The sequence below is a fragment of the Pongo pygmaeus genome, chromosome 13 (assembly GCF_028885625.2).
Source record: "Pongo pygmaeus isolate AG05252 chromosome 13, NHGRI_mPonPyg2-v2.0_pri, whole genome shotgun sequence".
Taxonomy (NCBI): Eukaryota; Metazoa; Chordata; class Mammalia; order Primates; family Hominidae; genus Pongo; species Pongo pygmaeus.
In genome coordinates this window covers 40,100,063-40,126,004 of record NC_072386.2, presented here as the reverse complement: position 1 = coordinate 40,126,004, position 25,942 = coordinate 40,100,063, and the positions used below count along the sequence as shown (strand labels likewise).

General features: G+C 37.9%; 1 protein-coding gene across 5 annotated transcripts in view; it reads left to right on the top strand.

The window, feature by feature from the left end:
* Positions 1-25,942, top strand: part of CNTLN (centlein) — a 353,870-nt gene that overhangs the window by 207,904 nt on the left and 120,024 nt on the right. For all 5 annotated transcript variants that reach the window (XM_054501408.2, XM_054501409.2, XM_063650530.1 and 2 more), the window contains exon 13: positions 7,899-7,999. In XM_054501408.2, the coding sequence (XP_054357383.1) occupies positions 7,899-7,999 (101 nt within the window). The remainder of the gene's footprint in view (positions 1-7,898; positions 8,000-25,942) is intronic.

Below are 25,942 nucleotides of genomic sequence, written 5' to 3'. Positions count from 1 at the left end.
GAAATATGCTTTCTACTTTTTAAAGTATGTACTAAAAAAGTAATAATTTTACTTCTAGTTAGAAACACTAAAAGGAATCTTGTATTTGAGCACATATACAAGAATGCTCACTACAGCATTGTTTGTAATTATGAAAATTTGGAGACAACCAAAATAGCAGATGATGTAGCTACATAGCTAAAAATCCAAAAAAACCTATTTAATAGAATATTTTAGCCAAGTCTAAACCCAAAAGTCAGTTATAGATTGATTATAGTCTAAATGTGAAGGGTTAAGCAGTAAAGCTTTTAGAGGAAAACATAGGAGAACATCTTTGTGACTTTGTAGTAGGGCCAATATTTATTCCCCTCCCCTCCCCTCCCCTCTCTTTTTGAAACAAGGTCTTACTTTGTCACCCCGCTGGAGTGCAGTGGCACAATCTCAGCTCGCTGCAGCCTCAACTTCCTGAGTTCAAGTGATTCTCCCACCTCAGCCCCCCAAGTAGTTGGGACTACAGGCGCACGCTACCATGCCTCGCTAATTTTTTGTATTTTTGTAGAGATAGGGTTATGCCATGTTTCCCAGGCTGGTCTCAAACTCCTGAGCTCAAGCAATCCACTTGCTTCGGCCTCCTAAAGTGCTAGGATTACAGGTGTGAGCTACTGCACCTGGCCGATTTCTTAAACCAGGCATGAAAAGCACTAAATAGAAATGAAAAATTGATAAATTGTCCTATGTTAAAACCAAGAACTTAATGTTCATTAAAAAATACCATTAAACGAATTAAAAGGCTACTTTCCGAGTACGAAAAGATATTTTCAATATACATGTCCAGGAAAGGAGTAGTACTCAGAATATATGAAGAATTCCTGTGACTAAATAAGAAAAGGACAATCAACCCAATAGAAAAATGAGCAAAACACTTGAACAGATATTTCACATAAGAGGACATCCAGGCCCAGCACGGTGGCTCACGCCTGTAATCCCAGCACTTTGGGAGGCCGAGACGGGCGGATCACCAGGTCCGGAGATCAAGACCATCCTGGCTAACACAGTGAAACTCCGTCTATACTAAAAATACAAAAAAAAAAAAAACTAGCCGGGTGTAGTGGTGGGCGCCTGTAGTCCTAGCTACTCAGGAGGCTGAAGCAGGAGAATGACATGAACCCAGGAGGCGGAGCTTGCAGTGAGCCGAGATTTTGCCACTGCACTCCAGCCTGGGCGACAGAGTGAGACTGTCTCAAAAAAAAAATAAAAAAAATAAATAAATAAATAAATAAGGGGACTTATGGACATACTAATGGCCAATAAGCATATGAAAAAGTGTTCATCCTGATGTGTCTTCTTTTTCTAGATTTTTAAATTGGAAGCTTGCATCATTATGGATATTTCTTTTTTTTCCAATTTAAGTATTGTATGTTGCAATATAGATATCCATCTAAGGATTGCTTTTGCTGTGCCTTACAAATTTTGAAGTGTATTTTAAATTTGTCTAAGTTCAAAATAATTCCTAGTTCCTCTTGGATTCTTCTTTGAAAGTAGAACTGTTTAGAAGCATTATAGAAAAATGTTATTCAATGAAACTTGTTAAAGTTTGGTAAAGAAGACTAGGACCATCATCATAGGTAGGGACCACTGCAGTTGGATTTTGTGGTTGGGGAGAAAATTGGACTCAACTCCTAATACAGCATGGGTAAGTGGGAATTTATAGCTAAGGTAGAGGTCAGTGGATTGGAAAATTACTAAGAGGAAACATCATTGGTAAGGGAGATTCTGGCTAAACTGACCTTGTCAGGATTTTGACTGAAGACAGGCCAGGGTGATCAGATACAGCCTAGGGGGTGGTGGAGGATGAGGAACCCAATTAGATATTGGCCTTGATTTATATATTGTGGTGGAAGAGATTCTTGCTAAACTGACTTAGTGGAGTTCCTTGCTAAAACTGGATTTTACAAGGAAGTGCACAGATGGGCTTAGGAGAAGGTTCAGGAGAGTGACTAAAGATTGGTTAAGCAGAGCCTCTTTGTCAGAAATAGGTTCTTTAGTTTCAACTATTTTGGAATTTTGCAGACGTCCTTCTGGTATTTATTTTTAATTTTATTATTCTATCGTGGTCATAGAAGATGTTTGCATGATTTTAAAATGCTTCTAGCTTTATTGAGAATTGTTTTATAGCCCACCATGTGGTCTTATCTGTCTGTTTTGCTGCTGTTGGGTATGGAGTGTTTTATAAAACATTCAGTTAGGTCAAGTTTTTTGATAGTGTTTTTCAAATGTTCTGTATCCTTACTTATTTCTGTCCACTTTTTCAATCAATTACTGAGAGAGGTGTGTTAAAATCTCAGTTTAAATATCTTCAGTTTTTTTTTCCATTTTTTTTTATTATTATTATACTTTAAGTTTTAGGGTACATGTGCACAACGTGCAGGTTTGTTACATATGTATACATGTGCCATGTTGGTGTGCTGCCCCTGTTAACTCGTCATTTAGCATTAGGTATATCTCCTAATGCTATCCCTCCCCCCGTCCCCCCACCCCACAACAGTCCCCAGTGTGTCATGTTCCCCTTCCTGTGTCCATGTGTTCTCATTGTTCATTTAAAACACTTTTTTAGCACAGGTTTAGAGTATCATTTACTAGAGGCTTGTTTATCTCTACTCATTAGAATGACCCATCTGTGTTCTCTATTGAATGCCTCTGATGTTCAACTAAGATTCTCTCTTCTCTGACTGGTCACAACTCAAATGTATCCCAATCCTGTGTGAGAAATATTCTGGGAATATTCTGTTTATAGCTCCTGTTGTTCTTTGCCTGGCCTTGTTGTGTTTCATACTATGCATATGCAAAAAAAGAAAAACAGATTAGCCACATACTCAAAGGAATTCTTATGCAGATTTCTTTAGCTCTTTTCCACTGTAGATTCCTCCTCACTGGGTCATATGCCTCACAAATTCTGGCTGTTTTAGACTTCCTAAACTGCAGTCTCTTGTTTCAACTCAATGAGACTGTCATGTTCTTCTTGGGACCTCTCTCCCTGTCTGGAAAGTGCTTTCAGGCAGAAATCGAGCCATCATTAAGGGCTCTCTCTGTTTATTTGCTTTCTCTCAGGGATTACAGTTCTGTGCTGCCTATTGTCCAGTGGCCGAATACAGTTGTTTCCTATCATTTGTCCAGTAAGAAATAGATTTTAAATTGTGGTCCTCATACCAGAGTGTAAGAAACACCAGTGTAAGTGGATAGTAAATCAGAGTCAGTAGATAGCCAGTGCTCATCCTGGTCAGGAGTACCGGGGCTCTGCCTCTGTCAGCTCCTCCCCCAAACACACAGTAAGATATGGTTTGCTGGTGCTTAGTTTGACTCAAGAACAACGTGGTCCCTGATGTCTGTAAATATTTATTAAAAGTAGGGACTGTGTGTGTTCTTTCCAAAAGAAACAAGCTGTAAGTATAAAGTATGTTTTAAGAAGCAAGAAATAACTTTTCCTACAACTGCAGCACTACCTTCTGTTGGGTTAGTGATCTGAGAGCCAAGGAAAACTAAGTTGAGGTAAGTTACACCTGCTTTTTCTTTGTGGGGCCATCTTGCTTCAGTATGTTCCACGTTCTTAAATAAACAAATCAGGAACCTAATCCAAGCTTAATCACTGTGTGGTTGAGTGTATGTGTGTGCATGTGTATGTGTTCCTCCTATCAATCTATAATGGACCTGGGAAGCTGCCAATATATATCATAGGATCCCAGTTTTTAAAATCCTTATGTATGTGAATTGATGTTTATAATATATGAACAAAAAATGAGAGTATACATGTCAAAGTGTAAACATTATTTTTTTTCCAAGAAGTATACTGAGTGAGGGGAAGAAGAGGCTACCTAATTTTTACTTTAAATAACTTTTTATTGTTTGAATAATTATAACAATAATTACAACAACTCATGTTGTTGAGTACATAAAAGTCTAGAACTAATATATTTTCCTGGTAAATCATTCTCTGATCATTGTGTAATGACTATCTTTATTTTTAATTTTTTTCTTGTACATTTTATTTTCTTATGCTCCTTTTTTTTTTTAAATTATACTTTAAGTTCTGGGATACATGTGCAGAATATGCAGGTTTATTACATAGGTATACAAGTGCCATGGTGGTTTGCTGCACCCATCAACCCATCATCTACATTAAGTATTTCTCCTAATGCTATCCCTCCCCTAGTCCCCCATACCCCAACAGGCCCCAGTGTGTGATGTTTCCCTCTCTGTGTCCATGTGTTCTCATTGTTCAGCTCCCACTTATGAGTGAGAAAATGCAGTATTTGGTTTTCTGTTCTTGTGTTAGTTTGCTGAGAATGATGGTTTCCAGCTTCATCCATGTCCCTGCAAAGGACATGAACTCATCCTTTTTTTATGGCTGCATAGTATTCCATGGTGTGTATGTGCCACATTTTCTTTATCCAGTCTATCATTGATGGGCATTTGGGTTGGTTCCAAGCCTTTGCTATTGTGAACAAACATACATGTGCATGTGTCTTTATAGTAGGATGATTTATAATCCTTTGGGTATACCCAGTAATGGGATTGCTGGGTCAAATGGTATTTCTGGTTCTAGATCCTTGAGGAATCACCACACTGTCTTCCACAATGGTTGAACTAATTTACACTTCCACCAACAGTGTAAGAGCATTCCTGTTTCTCCACATCCTCTCCAGCATCTCTTGTTTCCCGACTTTTTAATGATCACCATTCTAACTGGCGTGAGATGGTATCTCATTGTGGTTTTGACTTATGCTCCTTTTTAAAAATGACTTTCTTGCCTTTGATTTGATACAGTTTTTTTTTCTTTTCTCTTCTGACCTCCTCTAATTTTTAGTTTTTATATTTATTTTTCATTCTTTAAATAATTATTCTTGAAATTATACATCGTTTATTTGACAAAGTCTAAAGTTCATCACTAGCTGTATCCTCCTACAATACAAGGACCTTGAAGTGTTTAACTCTGGTATCTTTGATGATCCAATATCGTTTTGTTGTTGAGAATGTTAGTTCTACCTTATTTTAGCTCATTCAGTTATTGCTATGATTGCTTTAGATAATAAATGTTTATTTAATTCCTTGTATATATCTGTTAGTGTCTTTCTTCATCACTGCTTATTTTGTTTTGTACCTTGCTTTTGAGTTCATTTTCTTCTTAAAATATATATTTTAATGATTTTTTCATCTAGGGTCTATGAGTAGTAAACCTTGGCATGTAAAAGATATTAATTATTTTCCTTCTGGCTTTGTTTGTTGATATGAGAACTCTGCTGTTATTCCAGAGATCTTTAGTTGTTAGAAATGTTTTCTTCTCAATCTGGTTGATTTAAAGATTGTCTCTATCTTTGGTGTCCTGAAGTTTCACTAAGATATTTTTCAGTGTGAACAGAGTTTTATTTACTCTTCTTGCAATTTTTTGATGCTCTTTAAAGCTGTTAATTCATATCTTCATCAGTTCTGAAATCCTGAGCTATTAATATTTTGACTGTCATCTCCCATCTATACTCCTGCCTCCAGTCTTTCAGTTCTCTCCTTGAATAATTTCTATTAAATGCTTTCTATACTTCTTATTCCAACACATTTTGTATACCTCTACTGTTTTCCTTCCTTTACCTCCTTCTGCTCTCTTCCATTTTATCAATTTTCATTAGCTTTTTCTACTTGCTATTGAACCCATCCATTGAGTTTTAAATTTCTGGTATTATGTTATTATTATTAATTTTCATTGCTTTATTTCATATTTTTAGATATATTATTTGATTATTTTTGTCTATTTTCTGTTTCATAAACCCCTGTTCTTTTTTAACATATGTTTATTACTTCTTTATCTTTTTAAAAACATTTTAAAAACTCTAATGGTGAAAGTAATTTTGATTGTTCTCTTATCTCTATTTTATTGTTTTACATTATCCCATTTTGAGCAGTGGGATATTTAGATTGTCATTCATGGCTTTGAACTTATTTATATACTTATTGTCTCCATGCTTGACTCGAGAATTATTTTCTGTAGTGGCTTTTCTCCCATACATTTTCTTAGTTGTGGAAGCCTCCCTTTAGGGATGATTGTGTCTTCCTGAACCCTCCGGTATACTCTGGCCATATGTCCGGTTTTTGTATTATTTTTGATTGTTCAGGTTTCTGTAAATTTTATGGCTCGGTTTTGAACCTATTGATTTAGGCTTGGGATTCTGATATCATGTGGTTGACTCTGTCCTGTCCCCATACTAGGGCTGGAGAACTATTTTAATGAAACTCTAACCAGATAAGCTCAAATATTCAGGTTTTCATTCAGCAGATTGTTTTCTCCCAGTTTCCTGTAGTTAGCTAATTTTTGTCTATCAACCAGGTAGGGCCATGGGTCTAAATGTCCATCTGATATGGTTTGGATTTGTGTCCCTGCCCAAATTTCATGTCGCATTGTAATCCCCAGTGGTGGAGGAGGGGTCTGGTGTGAGGTGACTTGATCATGTGGGCGGACTTCCCCCTTGCTGTTCCGTTGATAGTGAGATCTCATAAGATCTGGTCGTTTAAAAGTGTGTAGCACCTCCCTCTGCACTCTTTTCCTCCTGCTCCAGCCATGTAAGACCTGCCTGCTTCCCGTTCCCCTTCTGCCATGAATGTAAGTTTCATGAGGCCTCCTCAGTCATGCTTCCTGTACAGTCTGTGGAACTGTGAGTCAATTGAACCTCTTTTCCTTATAAATTACCTAGTCTCAGGAGGTTTTTTTTTTTATAGCAAAGTGAGAATAAACTAATACACCATCCCTACTCAGGTCTCACATTCTGAGGTCCCCATGGGCAGTATTTAGTTCTGGTCAAATACTCACCATGGTAGCTCAATTCTGTTTTACTGGGAAGTCTTTTTGCCTTTATTTGGCATCTAGGAATTTACCATTCTTGTTTTCAGTGTTATTTTGCCTAGAATATCTGTGTGTTAGGATGTGGTTGAACATGGCGGGTGTTGTGGCCCATGCCTGTGATCCCAGCATTTTGGGAGTCCAAGATGAGTAGGTCGCTTGAGTCCAGGAGTTCAGCCTATGCAACTTGGTAAAACCCTGACTGTACAAAAAATTAGCTGGGCATGGTGGCACACACCTGTAGTCCCAGCTACTTGGGAGGCTGAGGTGGGAGGATCACCTGAGCCTGGGAGGTAGGGGCTGCAGTAAGCCATGATTGTGCCACTGCACTTCAGCCTGGGTGACAGAGTGAGACTTTGTCTAAAAACAACCAAGAAGTGGTTGAGCAATTTAATACATAATTTTTAAAAGTATATAGTCTGTATTTTAAGTTTTTAGCATGTTTATTGAGATAAAGTTAACAGAAATAACTTACTTAAAACATTTGATTTTCCAGGTCCTCAGTAAATTCAATTGTAATTTTTAGGGTTTGTGCATATTATTACTATTTTTTATTTTATGGAGACAAGGGCTCAATCTTTTGCCCAGGCTGTAGTGCAGCAGTGAAATTATAGCTTCTGTAACCTTGAAGTCTTGGGCTGAATTAATCCTACTGCCTCAGCATCCCAAGTAGCTAGGACTACAGGTGTGCATAACCATGATGGGCTAGTTGTTATTGTTGTTGTTGTTATTATTATTATTGTAAAGACAGGGTCTCTCTGTGTTGCCCAGGCTGGTCTTGAACTTCTAGTCTCAAGTGATCTCCTTGCCTTGGCTTTCTAAAATGCTGGAATTATAGGTATGAGCCACCATGCCCAACCTGTGAATATTATTGATTTATTTTTGCTTTCATTTTACTATTCTCCATTTTATATACTTTAAAATATCTTTGCTGACTTTGTTTGATATATTATTTAGAAATATATTTAAATATATATGTTTGATATATTTTTTAATAAAACAATCGGTTTTAAGTAAATGTTTATTGCTTTTATCATAGGATGAATCTTGAAGAAGAATTAGATGAACTTAAAGTACATATATCTATTGATAAGGCAGCAATACAAGAGTTGAATAGATGTGTGGCAGAGAGAAGAGAAGGTAAATTTTCAGAAAATAAATATTTAATAGAGGAATTTTAAAATTGTCTAATTCTCGATGTTTTAGTTTCAATTTCTTTTAAGAATCTTACCCTTTTTATTTCTTTTCCAACACTTTATTCATTGATAACTCACTAACATTTTCATCCTGAGAAAATTAAATAAATAGAACATCTAAAAGTCAGCTTTGTAAATTACAAATTTAATAAATTTGTAATTTATTAAAAAATCTAGGGAAGAAGGTACAGCAAGATGGCCAAATAGAAGATTTTACCCTGTGGGAACTCCAAATTTAAGAACTATCTACACACACAAAAAAACACCTACATAAGAATCAGAAATCAGGTGAGCACTCACAGTACCTGGTTTTAACTTCAAATGGCTGAAAGAGGCACTGAAGAGGGTAGGAAAGACAGTCTTAAATTACCAATGCCACCCTTCCCCGATCTCCTGGCAGTGGCCATGTGACATGGAGAGAGAATTGTGCACTTAGGGGAGGGAGAATGCAGTGACTGTGGGACTTTGCATTGAACTCGGTCTTGCCCTGTCATAGCAGAGAGCAAAACCGGGCCGAATGCATCTGATGCCTGCCCACAGAAAGAGCATTTAGTTCAGACCTGTCCAGAGGACAGTCACCCATCCCAGTGGTTGGAACCTGAGTTCTGGCAAGCCTTGTCACCACAGGACTTTGGGGCTCTATATAAACTTAAAAGACTGTCCAGGCCACAATGACTTTAACTCCTAGGCAAGCTCTAGTGCTGAGTTGGGCTCAGAGCCAGTGGACTTGGGTGGCATGTGACCTACTGAGACACCAGCCAGGGCAGCTCATGGGGTATTTGTGCCACTGCTCTCCCAACCCTTGGCAGCACAGCTCATGGCTCTGAAAGGAACCCCTTCTATCTGCTTGAGGAGGAGAGAAGAAAGAATAAAGAGGTCTTTGTCTTGCATCTTGGACACCAGCTCAGCCACAGTAGGATAGGGCACTAGTTAGATTTATGAGACCCTTATTTTAGGCCCTAGCTCCCGGATGACATTTCTAGACACATCCTGGGCTAGAAGTGAACCTGGTGCCTTGAAGGCAAGGATGCAGTCTTGGCAGAATCTATCACCTACTGACTGAAGAGCCCTTGGGCCCTGAATAACCAGCAGCAATACCCAGATGGTACACTGTGGGTCTTGGCTGAGACTCTGAGATGTGCTGGATTCAGGTGAAACCCAGTGCATCCCCAGCTGTGGTGGCTGTGGTGAGAAACCCCTGCATGAGAAAAACAGAGGGAAAAGTAAAGGGTAATTTGTCTTGCACCTTGGGTACCAGCTCATCCACAATGAGGTAGAACACCAAGCAGCTTGTGGGGTCATTGATTCCAGGCCTTTGCTCTTAGTTGGCATTTCTAGACCTGCCCTGGGCCAGAGGGAAGCCCATTGCCCTGAAAGGTGAGTCCCAGGCCTGGCAGCATTTGCGACAAGCTGACTGAAGAGCCCTTGGGCTTTAAGGAACATTGGCAGTGGCCTGGTAGTACGCCCTGTAGGACTGTGGTGGTGGTGACCACAGGCAGAGACTCCTTTGCCTGTGGAAAGGGAAGGGAAGAGTGGGAAGGACTGTGTCTGGTGGTTTGAGTGCCAGCCCAGCTGCAGTGGACTAGAACACCAGGTGGATTTCTAAGGTTTTTTACTCTACTCCCTGGCTCCTAGATGGCATCTCTGGACCCACCCAGTGCCGGAGGGATCCTGCTACCCTGAAGGGAATGACACAAGTCTGACTGGCTTCACAGTCTGCTCTTTGCAGAGCCCTAGAGCCTTGAGCAAACATAGGTGGTAGCCAGATAGTGGTTACAGTGGGCCTTGGGTGAGATTCAGCTATATACTGGTGTCAGTTCTGACCCCCAGCATAGTCCCAGTGGTGGTGGCCACAGGGGTGTATTTGTCACTCCATCCCCAGCTCCAGAAGGCTCAGCAAAGAGAGATAGACTCTGTTTGTTTGGGAGAAAGGAAAGAAAACAAGAGTCTCTGCCTGGTAATCCAGAGAATTCTTCAGGATCTTATCCAAGACTCCCAGGCAGTAGTTCTAGAAGTCGGCAAGAACCCCAGTGTTACTGGACTTGGGGAGCCCACTAATGCAGATATGGACTAGATCATAACACCTAAGTCCTTTCAAATACCTGGAAGTCTTGGGCTGAATCAATCCTACTGCCTTAGCATCTTTGTACCCATCTTCTCAAGAAGGTTGTGTACAAACAAGCCCAGACTGCAAAGACAAAAATAAATATCTAACTTTTGTATTCCCAGACACCAGCAAACATCCATAAGGATCAAGACTATCCAAGTGATAGGTTACACTTTGTGTCCCCACCCCAGACTCATCTTGAATTATAATCCCCATAATCTCCACATGTCAAAAGAGAGACTAGGTGGAGGTAATTGAATCATGGGGGTGGTTTCTCCCATGCTGCTCTCATGATAGTGAGTGAGTTCTCATGAAATCTGATGGTTTTGTAAGGGGCTTTTTCCCCGTTCGCTTGGCACTTCTCCTTCCTGCTGCCTTGTGAAGAAGGTGCCTTGCTTCCCCTTCACCTTCCACCATGATTATTAGTTTCCAGAGGCCTCCCCAGCCATGCTGAGCTGTGAGTCAATTAAATCTCTTTCCTTTATTACTCAGTCTTGAGCAGTTCCTTATAGAAGTATGAAAACAGGATAATACACCAAGAAAACATGACTTCATCAAACAAACAAAATAAGGCACCTGGGATCAATACTGCAGAAAGAGATATGTAGCCTTTCAGACAGAGAATTCCAAATAACTGTTTTGAGGAAACTCAAAGAAATTCAAGATAACATGGAGAAGGATTTCAGAATTCTATCAGAGAAATTTAACAAAGTGATTGAAAAAATAAAGAATCAAGCAGAAATTCTGGAATGAAAAATGCATTGGAGTCGCCTCATAGCAGAATTGATCAAGCAGAAGAAGGAATTAGTGAGCTTGAAGACAGGCTACTTGAAAATACATAGTCAGGGCAGGTGTGGTGGCTCATGCCTGTAATCCTAGCACTTTAGGAGGCTGAGGGGGAGGATCACCTAATGTCAGGAATTCGAGACGAGCCTGGCCAATATGGTGGAACCCTGTCTCTACTAAAAAATACAAACATTAGCCAGGCATGGTGGCACATGCCTGTGATCCCAGCTACTTGGGAGGCTGAGGCAGGGGAATTGCTTGACCACGGGAGGCGGAGGTTGCTGTGAATCGAGATCGCACCACTGCACTCCAGCCTGGTGACAAAGCGAGACTCCATCTCAAAAAAGAAAAAAGAAAATACACAGTCAGAGGAGCTAAAAGAATAAAAAACAATGAAGCATGCCTACGAGATTAATAAAATAGCCTCAAAAGGGAAAATCTAGGAGTTATTGGCCTTAAACAGGAGTTAGTGAAAAAGACAGGAGTACAAAGTTTATTCAAAGGTAAAATAACAGAGAACTTTACAAACCTAGCAAAAGATAACAATATTCAACTATGAGAAAGTTGTAGAACACCAAGCAGGTTTAACCCAAAAAAGACAACCTGAAGGCATTTAACAAACTCCCAAGGGTCAAGGATAAAGAAAGGACCCTAAAAGCAGCAAGAGAAAATAAACAAATAGCATACAATGGAGCTTCAATATGCTGGCAGCAGACTTTTCAGTGGAAACTTTACAGGCTAGGAGATAGTGGCATGAGATACTTAAAGTGCTGAAGGAAAAAGCAACAACAAACTTTTGCCTTGGAATAATATATCCTGCAAAAATATCCTTCAAACATGAAGGAGAAATGCTTTGACAGGCAAATAAAAGCTGGAGATTTCATCAACACCATACCTATCCTACAAGAAGTCATAAATGGAGTACTTAAATCAGAAAAAGGATATTAATGAGTAATAAATCATCTGAAGGTACAAAAGTAATTGGCAATAGTAAGTACACAGAATAACATACAATATTGTAATACCGTAACAGTGGTATACAAACTACTCTTAAGTAGAAAGACTTAAAGATGAGCCAATCAAAAAATAACTATAAAAAGTTTTCAAGACATAGAGTAATAAGATATAAACAACAAAAAGTTAAAAAGAGGCTGGACAAAGTTATGTAATTTTTATCAGTTTTCTTTTTGCTTGTTTGTTTATGCAAGCAGTGTTGTTAATCCAGTTAAAATGATGGGTTATAAGATAGTATTTGCAACATTCATTGTAACCTCAAATCAAAAACCATACAGTGGCTACACAAAAAATAAAAAGGAAGAAATAAAATTTTCCTTTTATTTTAGGAGAAAAGGTAAGAGAAAATTACCTTCACTACAAGGAAAACAAGAAGGAATGAAGGAAGGAAAAGAAGGCCACAAAATAACCAGGAAACAAACAACAAAATGGCAGGAGTAAGTTCTTACTTATTGGTAATCACATTGAATGTGAATGGACTAAACTCTGTAATCAAAATACATAGAGTAGCTGAAAGGATGTAAAAAGCAGAGCCACTCTCTGTTGTATACAAGAAACGCTTCATCTATAAAGAAACATATAGACTGAAAATAAACTAATGGAAAAAGATACTCCATGCCAGTACAAACCAAAGAAGAGCAGGAGTAGCTATACTTATATCAGACCAAATAGATTTCAAGCAAAAACTGTAAGAGACAAAGGTCATTATATAATGATAAAGGTGTCAATTTAGTAAGAGGATATCATAGTTGTAAATATATATTCACCCAACATTGTAGTACCCAGATATATAAAGCAAATATTATTAGAGCTAAAGAGAAATATAGACCCTAATTCAATGATAGCTGGAGGCTTTAGTATCCCACTTTCAGCATTGGACAGATCTTCCAGACAGAAAATCAACAAAGAAACATTGGAATTAATTTGTACTGTAGACCAAATGGAGCTAATATTTACAGAACATTTCATCCAATGGCTGCAGAATACACATGCTTCTCCCCAGCACATCGATCATTCTCGAGGACGGACTGTGTGTTAGGCCACAAAACAAGTCTTAAAACATTCAAAAAAATTGAAATAATATCAAGCATCTTCCCTGACAACAATGGAATAGCACTAGTAATCAGTAACATGAAAAATTTTGGAAGCTCTGCAGACATATGGAAATTAAACAATGTGCTCCTGAATGACCCGTGTGTCAATGAAGAAATTGAGGAGGAAATTTAAAAATTTCTTGAAACAAATGATAATGGAAGAACAACATACTGGAACCTATGGGATACAGCAAAAGCAATACTAAGAGGGAAGTTTATAGCTATAAATGCCTACATCAAAGAAGAAGAAAAATTTCAAATAACTTAATGATGCATCTTGAAGAGCTAGAAAAGCTAGAGCTAATCAAACCCAAAATTAGTAAAAGAAGTAATAAAGATCAGAGCAAGATAAATAAAATTAAAATCAATAAAACAATATGAAAAAATCATTAAAACAAAAAGTTGGCTTATCAAAAAGCTAACCAAAATTTACAAACCTTTAACCAGACTAAGAAAAAGAGAACACAAATAAATATCAGATGTGAAAAAGTAGACATTACAACAGATACTGCAGAAATTTAAAGCATTGTTAGTGGCTACTATCATCGACTATATGCCAAATACATATCAGCTATATGCCAATAAATTGGAAAATCTAGACGAAATGGATACATTCTTATACAACCTACTAAGATTATTGAACCATGAAGAAATCCAAAACCTGAACAGAACAATAATAAGTAAAGAGATTGATGCCATAATACAGAGCCTCCCAGCAAAGAAACAACCAGGACCTGGTGACTTCACTGCTGAACTCTACCAGACATTTAAAGAAGAACTAATTCCAATCCTACTCAAACTATTCCAAAAGGTAGAAGAGGAGGGAATACTTTCAAACTCATTCTACAAGGCAAGTATTACCTTGATACCAAACCCAGACAAAGACACATCAAAAAAAGGAAACTATAGTTCAATATCCCTGATGAACATTGATGCAAAAAAAACCTCTGCAAGATACTAGCAAGCTGAATTCAACAACACATTAAAAAATTAGTCATCATGACCAAGTGGGATTTATCCAAGGGTTGCAAGGATGGTTCAACATTTGGACATTAATCAATGTGACACATATTATCAACAGAATGAAGGACAAAAACCATAGGATCATTTTACTTAGTCCTGAAAAAGCGTTCAGTAAAATTCAACATTCTTTCATGAGAAAATCTCTCAAAAAACTGATTTTATTGGAACAAACATACATCAGAATAATAAAAGGCATATAGGACAGAGCTATCGCTGGTATCATATTGAATCAGGAAAAACTGAAAGCTTTTCCTTGAAAATTTGGAACATGACCATGATGCCTACTTTCACCACTGTTATTCAACATTGTACTGGATGTCCTAGTTAGGGCAGTCACACAAGAGAAAGAAAGAAAGGGCATCCAAATTAGGAAGAAGTCAAATTATCTTTATTTGCCAATGATATGATTTTGTATTTGGAAAAACTTAAGATTCCATAAAAAAACTATTAGAAAGGATAAACAAATTCAGTAAAATTGGAGGTTACAAAATCAACATACAAAAATCAGTATAATTTCTATATGCCAACAGCAAACAATCCGAAAAAGAAATCAAGAAAGCTAGTTCCATTTACAGCAGCTACACCTAAAAGTCAGTACCTAGGATTTAACCAGAGAAGTGAAGAATCTTCCTACAATAAAAACTATAGAATATTGATGAAAGAAATTGAAGAGGATACACAAAAAATGGAAAGACATCACCTCTTAATGGATTGTAAAAACCAATATTGTTAAAATGACCATATTACCTAAAGCAATCTACAGATTTAATGCAAGCCCTATAAAAATACCAATGACATTCTTCACAGAAACAGAAAAAACAATCCTAAAATTTATATAGAATAAAAGAGACCCAGAATAGCCAAAGCTATTGTAAGCAAAAAGAACAAAACTAGAGGAATCACATTTCTTAGGTTAAATTGTACTATAAAGCTACAGTGACTAAAACAGCATGAAAATTGACACATAGACCAATGGAACCTAACAGACAACCCAGAAATATATTCATACCTCCATATAAACTAATTGTTGACAGAGTTGCCAAGAACATACATTGGGAAAAGGACAGTCTCTTCAATAAATACTGCTGGGAAAACTAGATATTCATATGTGTAAGAATGAAACTAGTCCCCTATCTCTTGCCATATACAAAAATCAAACACAATGGATTAAATACTTAAATCTCAGACCTCAAACTATGAAACTACTAAAAGAAAACATTGGGGAAAGTCTCCAAGATGTTGGACTGAGCAAGGATCTTTTGAGTAATATCCTACAAGCACAGGCAACCAAAGCAGAAATGGACACATGGGATTACATCAAGCTAAAAAGCTTCTGGACAGCAAGGGAACAATCAACAAATCAAAGAGACAACCCACAGAGTGGGAGACAATATTTGCAAACTACCCATCTAACAAGGGATTAATAACCAGAATATATAAGCAGCTAAAAACTTCTCTGTAGGAAAAAATTTAATAATCCAATTAAAAAATGGGCCAAAGCTATGAGTAGACATTTCTCAAAAGAAGACATACCATTTGCAAATAGATATATGAAAATGCTGAACATTATTGATCATCAGAGAATACAAATCAAAACTAAAATGAAATATCATCTCATCCCAGCCTGAATGGCTCAATGGCTCTTGTCCACAAGACGGGCAATAACAAATGCTGGAGAGTGGGTAAAAAGGGAACTCTCATACATTGTTGGTAGGAATGTAAATTAGTACAACTACTATGGAGAACAGTTTGGAATTGACTCAAACAATTAGAAATAGGCTGGGTACAGTGGCTTATAGCTATAATCCCACACTTTGGAAGGCTGAGGTGGGTGGACCGCTTGAGGTCAGGAGTTTGAGGCCAGCCTGGCCAACATGGTGAAACTCTGTGTCTCCTAAAAATACAAAATGAGAGGGGTGTGGTGGCACACACACCTGTAATCCCAGTTACTTGGGAGGCTGAGACAAGAGAATCCCTTGAACCAGGAGTTGGAGGTTGCAGTGAGCCGAGATTGTGCCATTGCACTCCAACCTGGGTGACAGAAGTGAGACTCCATCTCAGGAAAAAAAAAAAATGGAAGTAGAGCTGTGATATGATCTAGCTATCACACTGCTAGGTATATACCCAAAAGAAAGGAAATCAGTATATTGAAGAGATATCTGCATTCCCATGTTTATTGCAGCATTATTCATAATAGCCACAATTTGGAAGCAACCCAAATGTTCATCAACAGACGAATGGATAAAATGAATGTGGTACATACACACAATGGTGTACTATTCAGCCATAAAAGAATTGAAATCTTGTCATTTGCAACAACATGGATGAAATTGGAGGTCATTGTGTTAAGTGAAATAAGCCAGGTACAGAAAGACAGACTTCACATGTTCTCACTTATTGGTGGGAGCTAAAAATTAAAACAATTGAACTCATGGAGCTAGAGAGTAGAAGGATGGTCACCAGAGCCTGGGATAGGGTAGTTGGAGGAAGTGGGAATAATTAATGGATTACAAAAAAAATAGTTGGAAAGAACAAATAAGACCTGGTGTTTGCTAGCATGACAGGGTGACTGTATTAAAAAATAATTTAATTGTTGGATGGTTTGTAATGTAAAAGTTAAGTGCTTGAGGTGATGGATGCCCCGTTTACCCTGATATGATCATTATGCATTGCCTGTGTGTATCACATGTCATCTACCCTATAGATACATCTACTGTGTACCCACACACAAAAATTCTGGAGATTATTTTATAAGGATAAATGATACTCATTTTTATTATTCATTGATAAAGTTTTCCTAGTTTTGTTTGTTTACAGTTTTGTAGGTACTATAACGTTATGCTCAATATCAATAATTTGTTAATATTTTGGTTAGGCATTACATTTTTTGGGAAATTATTTAGTTCTCATTTTTTTTCCTGGAATCAAAATCTTAGAGTTAGAAGGAAACTTGGAGATCTTCAGATCTGCAACCTCCCTGACAGCTAGCTTAAATATGACCAGTAACGGGGAATGTCTCACTGCTCAAATTGCAACAGGATTATCTCTTTATTAAAGCCAAGATAACTATATTTCGTATATAACTTCAGTACCTCATTAGAAAAATTAAAGGTTGATATGACAGGATTTTTTATTGTTTAACCTGCTACATTCTAACCACTGTACTTTTAGGTTTTGACAATTTATACTTAATAATTAGTTTTCATATACCCTTCACTTGGCTTTTGTCCCAGTTACTCTTGTTGCTCCAGTGCTCGCACTCAGGTTACTGGTGACTTGTTAAGGCCAATATTTGAACCCCTCCATTTAACAACTTTAATTTTCATCATATTTCAAGCTTATCTCTTTATCAGCTTCTGAATCACATTGTCTCATTGTATGTCCTACTCTTGTTGTTATCTTCCTGTATCTTTCAGTGGAACATTTTTTCATTTACTTCTTAATAATTAGGGTTTGCTAAGACTTTATCCTTGGTTTACTTTTCAAAATTAATGACTTTATGGTTTTTTGAAAAATTATACATACTTATATTCGAGCAGTAAGAAAGAATAAAAAGAAGAAAGCAAAGAAAAAACTAGTTCACAACAAGTTAGAGATAAAAATTTTTAATATTATCATATAACCATCTCTTTTTTTTCTTTTTCTTTTTTTAAATTAAAAAAAATTATTTTGTTGAGACGGAGTCTCGCTCTGTCCCTGAGGCTGGAGTGCAGTGGCGCGATCTCGGCTCACTGCAAGCTCCGCTTCCCGGGTTCACACTATTCTCCTGCCTCATCCTCCCAAGTAGCTGGGACTGCAGGCGCCCACCACCTCGCCTGGCTAATTTTTTGTATTTTTAGTAGAGACGGGGTTTCACCATGTTAGCCAGGATGGTCTCGATCTCCTGACCTCATAATCCGCCCACCTCGGCCTCCCAAAGTGCTGGGATTACAGGCGTGAGCCACCGTACCCAGCCATAACCATCTCTTAATGGCCAGATACGGAGAAGGCTTGATGGGTAGACTAATTATCTAAAAAGAGTGTCATATTTTTGAAAAAGAGATTTACATTTATTATATTTATTTGGAGCCAACTAAATGAAGAGAAACAGAAGTAAAGGTAAATGAGCTGTAAACTTTAAATAAATGTTTTCTCTGCTTCAGAAGAATTAATTTCTTTAAAATTAAAAAAAAGATTACAAAAAGAAATTAACACCTTGCTACGCCAGATGGAAAACCCAGCATTTTTACAAAACTTTTTTGTAAAAGTTTTTTGTTTCCTCCACATCTTGAATTTTGTTCATTACATTTCTTTTTAAAAATTTTACCAAAGTCTGTAACTTTATATATTACAAGAATAATTTCCTCAGCTTTAAAGTCTTGTCTCTCTATATAACGAATTCAGTACCCATCACATTTTTAAAAGCCATGGCTTTTCTATTTATGAATTCTTTATTTTTGTATGTTTCTTGGTTAGCCAGATAAAATTCAAAGTATTACCAGGCGTGGTGGCTCACGCCTGTAATCCTAGCACTTTGCAGGTCGAGGCAGGTGGATCACCTGAGGTCAGGAGTTTGAGACCAGCCTGGCCAACATGGCAAAACTGTCTACTAAAAATACAAAAACTAGCTGGGCGTAGTGGTGCATGCCTGTAATCCCAGCTACCTGGTAGGCTGAGACAGGATAATCCCTTGAACCCAGGGGGCAGAGGTTGCAGTGAGCCAAGATTGCGTCATTGCACTGCAGCCTGGGCGCTACTTCACTCCAGCCTGGGTGAAAGAGCAAGACGATGTGTCAAAAAAAAAAAAAAAAAAAGCATTTTTTCAAGAAGGAATGAAAGTAGCCATATTTGTAAGAACCTAGATGTTTGAGAATATGATTCAACAGGGATTAAATGGGCTGGGTATAATTTTATTGGGTTATACCCTTTTTTCCTCAGAACTTTGTAGATGTTACTCATTTATAGAATCAGTGGTTGCTATGAGGATGTGTTACAGAGAGGTGTCTGAATTCCCCAACCTCCCCTGTATCACCCCCTGCTGTGGATGTGACTTGCCTTTGCTAAGTGGATGCCTGAAAATTTACTTTTTTCAACTTGATATTCAAAAACTTAAATAGAATATGTCAATGTAATTTGTTCTAGATCACATTTTCCTGAAATACCTATGCATTTATTATTTGTCAATTAAAATATTACTTTGTTCCAAGGATTTCTCTTTTGCATATATTTTTGCATACTGTTCTATTCCACTTTTTATACTCTAAATCAAGGAAGTTGTCTTTATGTTAGATTATTTTTTGTCCAGCCTTCAAATCTATTTTCTTAACAATTCTTTAATCTTTTGTCTTTTTCTTCTGCATTCAGTTTATCTCAAGACTTTCCTTCATCAGTAGTTCAATTTTTAGCCATGTTTTATCTTTCTTTTGTTCTTTTTTTGAGACGGAGTCTTGTTCTGTCACCAGGCTGGAATGCAGTGGCACAATCTTGGCTCATTGCAACCTCCGACTCCCTGGTTCAAGCAATTCTCCTGCCTCAGTCTCCCAGGTAGCTAGGATTACAGGCATGTACCACCATGCCCAGCTAATTTTTGTATTTTTTTAGTAGAGACGGGGTTTCACCATGTTGGCCAGGATGATCTCGATCTCCTGATCTCGTGATCCACCTGCCTTGACCTCCCAAAGTGCTGGGATTACAGGTGGGAGCCACCGCGCCTGGCCTTGTTTTGTTCTTTCTTACCTTTCTATTTAATCTGTAATAATGTTCTTTGTTATTGTTGTTGTTTTCAATTTATTGTCTCAATTCTTCAAATTCTTTATTTTATTTTTGGATGTTTTATTATTTCTTTTCTGAGCTTGTATTTTATTAAATTCAGGTTTTTGGTAAGTTCTTTTCTTCCTTTGTGGTTTTTCTTTTTCAATTTGGATTCAAAATCTGTATTTTATTAAATGTACACTTTGCTCCACCAACTACAGAGTGTTTTCTATTGTAGAAGGGGTGACCCAGGGTTTCAAGTTGTTGTCTGGCTTCAGCAGAGTGTGTTGGATCTAACCAGGCCTGGTAGTTCTCAGTGTTTTTTGCTGAGAACTATTTCTGCTGCTCTTCATTCCTTTCTGTAGATCCATATTTCCATCTGGTGTTATCTTCTTTCTGCCTGAAGGACTTCTTTAATATTTCTTAGAGTGCACATCTGCTGGTAGTGAAATTCTTTCAGCTGTCATACACCTGAAAATATCCCTATTTTTCTTCATTTTGAAAGGTATTTTGAATAAGTATAGAATGCTACATTGACAGATATTTTTTTCTTTAGCAGTTAATTACTCCACTGTCTTCTGGTGTGAATTGTTTCTGATAAGAATTCTGCTGTCATTCTTACTTTGTTCACATTAGTATAATGTGCCCCCCTTTTTTCCCTCGGCTAGTCACAGCATAAACTACTACTGCACCTGTATGAGCTTTGCAGTTTGTTTCCTCTACATTTTCTCTAATCCTTTTGGGTGTTTTTTTTTTCTCTTAAACTTGGGTAGTTTCCTTAAATGCATGTGCTGATTAGTACTTGGCTGAAGACTTAAGGTTCTCAGGTCTGTACCTCTTCAGAGCTCTCCCTGTATCTGAGTAGATCTCTCCTCTATGACACTTTGCCCTGTAAACTCTAGCTCCCTTGACCTCCCTGGAACTCAGGGTATGTCTCCTTAATTTAGGAAGATTACTGGACTCCATTTAGGTTTCCTGTTTCTGTGCTGTAGCTTGGAAGCTCTCTGTAAGCAGTAAGCTGGGGTAATCATAGAACTCACCTTATTTGTTGCCCTGTCTCAGGGATGACATTGTTTGATGCCCAATATCTAAAAACTATTTTTCATACATTTTGTCTAGTTTTTAGTTGCTCCATATAGAAGGGAAAATCTGGTCCTTCTAACTTACTTTTCTTCTTATTGAACATGTTTTCTCTAGATTAAATCCCAAAACTTTTTCCATGTTCCAAATATATATTTCCTATTTTCTGACACCTGTTTCCTTCTGGCTGCTTTTACAAGTATCTTAAAAATTAAGCATGTCATCCAAAAAAACTCATTGCCTTTTCCCTCAAATGAGTTCGATCTCCTCTAGTCTTCCCAAATGAATACCTTAAGCCACTACCATGCTAAATTTCTCTTTACTGAAAATTGCAATTTATAGCATAATGGGTCTTGAATACAATCCCACAATACCTATGTCAAGAGCGTAGCTGAACTGGAGAGAGCTGAAATGCCAGGTGTATGAATAGCTGCTCTAAGAGAACAAACCAAAATGAAAGTTACAGCCACCTTTAATTACTGAGATAGTTTAAGCAAGAGGCTAAAGGGGAGAAAGTGCCAGCTCCCCATATTTTATTTACCCCCGTTGGTCAAGTGGATCAACATAGAAATGAGGGTTGTCTTATTGCCAGTGGATCCTCAAACAAAAGTTTCTTGCCATTTGATAGACCTGAGGCATTGGGGGAGGGTGTGGGAGGATGGTTGGGAGAGGAAAAGTATAAAGTCAGAATGAGTCAGAATGAGGACAAATATCTTCAAGTTTACTGCCTCCTCCCAGCCTCCTAAGGAGGTTTCTGCAGAGACACCTAAGCAAGCCTCAGCCAAAGGCCCCCAATAAAAATGCCTCCATATCGAGACACCTGTGGTAGAGATACAGATACGTGTGTAACAGTGTGATTGGCCAGGGAAACTAGTGTCCTTGAGCAGGACCTGAGTCCTTGAGTGTAACTCCCTTCAGAGACTGCAGTCCATTGACATACAACAAGTCTGGTTGGGGAGGGCAGTTTTCCCCCATGAGGTGTGCCAGGTAAAACCTTTGTAATTACCTATGGCCAAGCCTGACAAATCACATGTAAGGTTTGGCGAGGAGCTAGATTCCTCAGTCTTTACTGAGTCACAAGTGCGTGAATATGTTCACAAAACCATTTCTTACCACGTTCGTCATTGAAAGTTGAGGGCTTCTGTATCAGACAATGCAAGAAACAAGCAAATGGGGAAACTCATTCATAAACAATAGCAAGCATTTACTTATTGCATATAGGTCTGTGTGTTGGCTGAAACAGCTCTTACTGCTGCAGGTTTTCTAGTCCAGCTCTGTTTCAGGCTGCAAGTCAAGTCCACTTCTGCTCCATGTGTCTGATTCTTGAACACAATGCAACAAGTGTAAACATGAAGAGCTTATTTTGCCTATGTTTGGAAATGGCACACTGTAACCTCCACCTGAGATTTCTTTGGCTAAAGCAAGTCTTCTTATTAAATACAGCCAACAACAATTCATACTGTCAGTGTTAGTTTCTATGGAGGATTGGGGGAGTATTTTTAGGCCTTTACCCAGAGTCTACTAGGCCTTGCATTATTCCTTTCAGAAATTATTAGCAACAGGCATGACAGCCAAATCCTGAGCCATGTTTTAATGTCAACATCTGAGATTTGGCCTTTATGCTGCCGGTGATTTAGTGTCCACTCCTTTGATATGGTGACAAACAATTTCATTTTCCAACTCTAAAAGTACTGGAAATTATACACTTCCCATATTTCAATGGCCAGTGCCTTTCTGAGCTCGGATCTTTCTTAGAGTGGCTAGTCAAGTGCAGCCAGCAATAACCAAACTCATACTATCAGCATTCTGCACTGACACCTCCTCACTCAGTATAAAATTTATTAAGTTATTAGGTACATTTTTTGCCTTCCAGGTTATACCAGCTGGCAGTTTTCCAAATGTTTTGTAACTACATAACTTGGGTCACCATTTTCTCAGCATCCTGTAACATATATTTTGCCACCCACCACCCAGTCCCAAAATCAGTGCCACATAATTTAGTCTTTTATCATAGCAGCACCCCACTTAAAATTACCAATTTCTGTATCCCATCAGCTTTTGCTGCAGAATAAACAACCACAAAGTCTCACTAGCATGCAGTAATAAACATTTATTTCTTGCTCATGAGTCTATCAGCTGGGATAACTGTGCTGCAGGCTGCAGGTCTGTTGGTTGGCTGGAGTGCGTCACCTTGAGGCAATATTGGATTTAGGTCTGCTCCATATTTCTTAATCCCAGTCCCAGGCTGAAGGGGCAGTGACTACCTGAACATGTTCTTTTCAAGGTGGATGTTGGAAATTTCCAAGGGGTGATCAGAAGCATACACTTCCTTGAGTTCTAGGCTCATTTATACCCATGTTTCCTTAGTCCAAGCAAATCACATGGCCAAACTCAACATTAATGGAGCAGGGATCTGTACTGCATCCATGAAGGTATCCATGAAAAGAGTAAGCATTTGCTGAGTAATAATCTACCATAGTATGATATAAAATCATAAGCCAGTGAGCAAAAGTTTGCTGGAGCTGTTAGTATGTGTTGCGAGCATATGGATTTCTAGATAGTCTGACCCAATCCAGAAATAAAGCATCTAGAATGGAGTAAATGGATTGCAAATTTCAGATTGTCCTTATTAAATATTAATTTTAAAAAGCACAGACTTTCATAATAGCTGGGCAGCATACAATTTAAGTTCCAGATTTCTGGCAAGTAACTCAAGTTTACTTACTATTAAGAACAGATTGTGTTGGATACATACCAAAAAGAACATGACCAAAACAATCAAGCCTTCGGAAATGGTCATCCTACTTTAACTTAGAGCCAAATCAAGGGAACATCTTGGGAACAAAAGGGAAAACCTTTTAGGCATATTCAGGTTTTCTCCAATAAAGCCAAAAACTTTTCAACAACAATAAAAATGTTAAAATATTTACTTCTTGGAATGATTAATGTTAACTAATTCTTTGTGACCATAATTTAATGCACAGTCATTAATCTATTGAGCATATACCTAGTACCTAAACATTTAAGGAGAATAACAAAAATTGTTCTAAAACCCATGCAGTATATTTTATAAATAAAGGAAGGTCAGACTGCAGTTTCGTTTTATACTACTTATAATTGCTATCCAATCTAGCATAAGGGCATTCCTTCCAGCCCTATTCTTGGTGTGTTAATATTTCTGATCTTATTCTCTTATTTAGTGACTTCCTGCTAATAACAAAATAAATCCCAAATTCGTTTATCCCACTGAAAATTAGCCCCTGCCTACCTCATCAGCCTTATCTTTCATATGTTTAGCATTATTTTTTCCTCCCTGGAACTGAATAATCAGCAAAATAAAACCCCAAAAGTGCTTTAGCATGTAATACCTCTAGACCAGTGTACACAGTACTGTATTCCTTTCTTCTCGGTTCCATGTAGAAAAGACCTCCTCATCTTTAACAATAGAACTGGGGTGTGACCTCCTATCTAAAGCCTTTTTCTGTTCTCTTTTTTTGTACCCTCAACATATATATATATATATAAAATATTATATAAAACATACGCATTGTATGTATATGTATATACACACACAAATATATCTATATAAATGATTTATACACAGTTTTTGGTTGCTTCTGTTACGCTTAAAGTCATGCTTCTTTGTAGTTGTTACCAACATGGCACTGTGGCTCACATTGTAATCCCAAGATTTTGAGAGGCTGAGGCAGGTGAATCGTTTGAATCCAGGAATTCGAGACCAGCCTGGGCAACCCTGTCTCTACCAAAAAAAAAGAAAAAAAAGTTGGGTGTGGTGGCACACACTTGTACTCCCAGCTACTTGGGGCGCTGAGGCTGGAGGATCACTTGATCCCTGGAGGCGGAGGTTACAGCAAGCCGAGATCGCGCACTGCATTCCAGCCTGGGTGATACAGCAGGACCCTGTCTTAAAAAGAAAATGGGAATTTTAAAATTAAAAAAAATATTTTTAAAACAAGCCAAAGGAGTATTAAGAATATAGAGAAATATTAAAGTAAATTGAAACAGAAGTTAATTGCAAGAAGTAATCGTAACATGAATTTTTTTTTTTTTTTTTTTTTGAGATGGAGCCTTGTTCTGTCACCCAGGCTGGAGTGCAGTGGCGCAATCTTGGCCCACTGCAAGCTCTGCCTCCTGGGTTCACGCCATTCTCCTGCCTCAGCCTCCCGAGTAGCTGGGACTACAGGCGCCTGCCACCATGCCCGGCTAATTTTTTTGTATTTTTAGTAGAGATGGGATTTCACCGTGTTAGCCAGGATGATCTCGATCTCCTGACCTCGTGATCCGCCTGTCTCGGCCTCCCAAAGTACTGGGATTACAGGCGTGAGCCACCTTGCCCGGCCTGTAACGTGAAATTTATATGAAATCAGAAACACAATTACAATGTTAAACTTCACAAAGATAATTCATTTAAATATAAAGATCGAAATTAAAATATAATGAAGCACTTGGAAGTAGAAAATAAACAGTCCAAAATATTTTAAAAGTGTGGGCTTAAGGAATAGCTTAAAATAAAAAGAGGGTGTTACACGTGGCTTTCAAGCTAGCTAGAGGAATTAAAGATAGCATGTTCAAATTCCCCTGATTCATCCAGGGAGCTAATAGGATCGAGTCCATCAAGTCCCCAGGTTAAAGACATTTTATTTTTAAGGCAAGGAAGCCTATTTATTGGGTGTAATTTACAATAAATAAAATGAAAAAAAAACTACTCATCCTTCTGTTTTCCTACCTCTTGTCCTGGAAAAAGATACATTGTCCTGGTAACTTCCTTTTTAGAATATTTGTGGCTGGTAACAAAAATGGGCTAATTGTCTTTGAATTTTCACTGCTTGAATAGATTCTTCCCAGGCCTCCTGCCCAGGTAAACTCAAAGGGGATGGTCTAGGTCTCCAGAAAGAGGTGCCAAGTATAACAGTCATATCAAATGATTGAAATTCTCTCCTACTCATCAGAAACAGGATTTATTTCTTGCCATTTCATTAATCAGAAATGGGACTTCAGTTTTCATTGGCTTATGGTTACTTCTCAGAGGAGA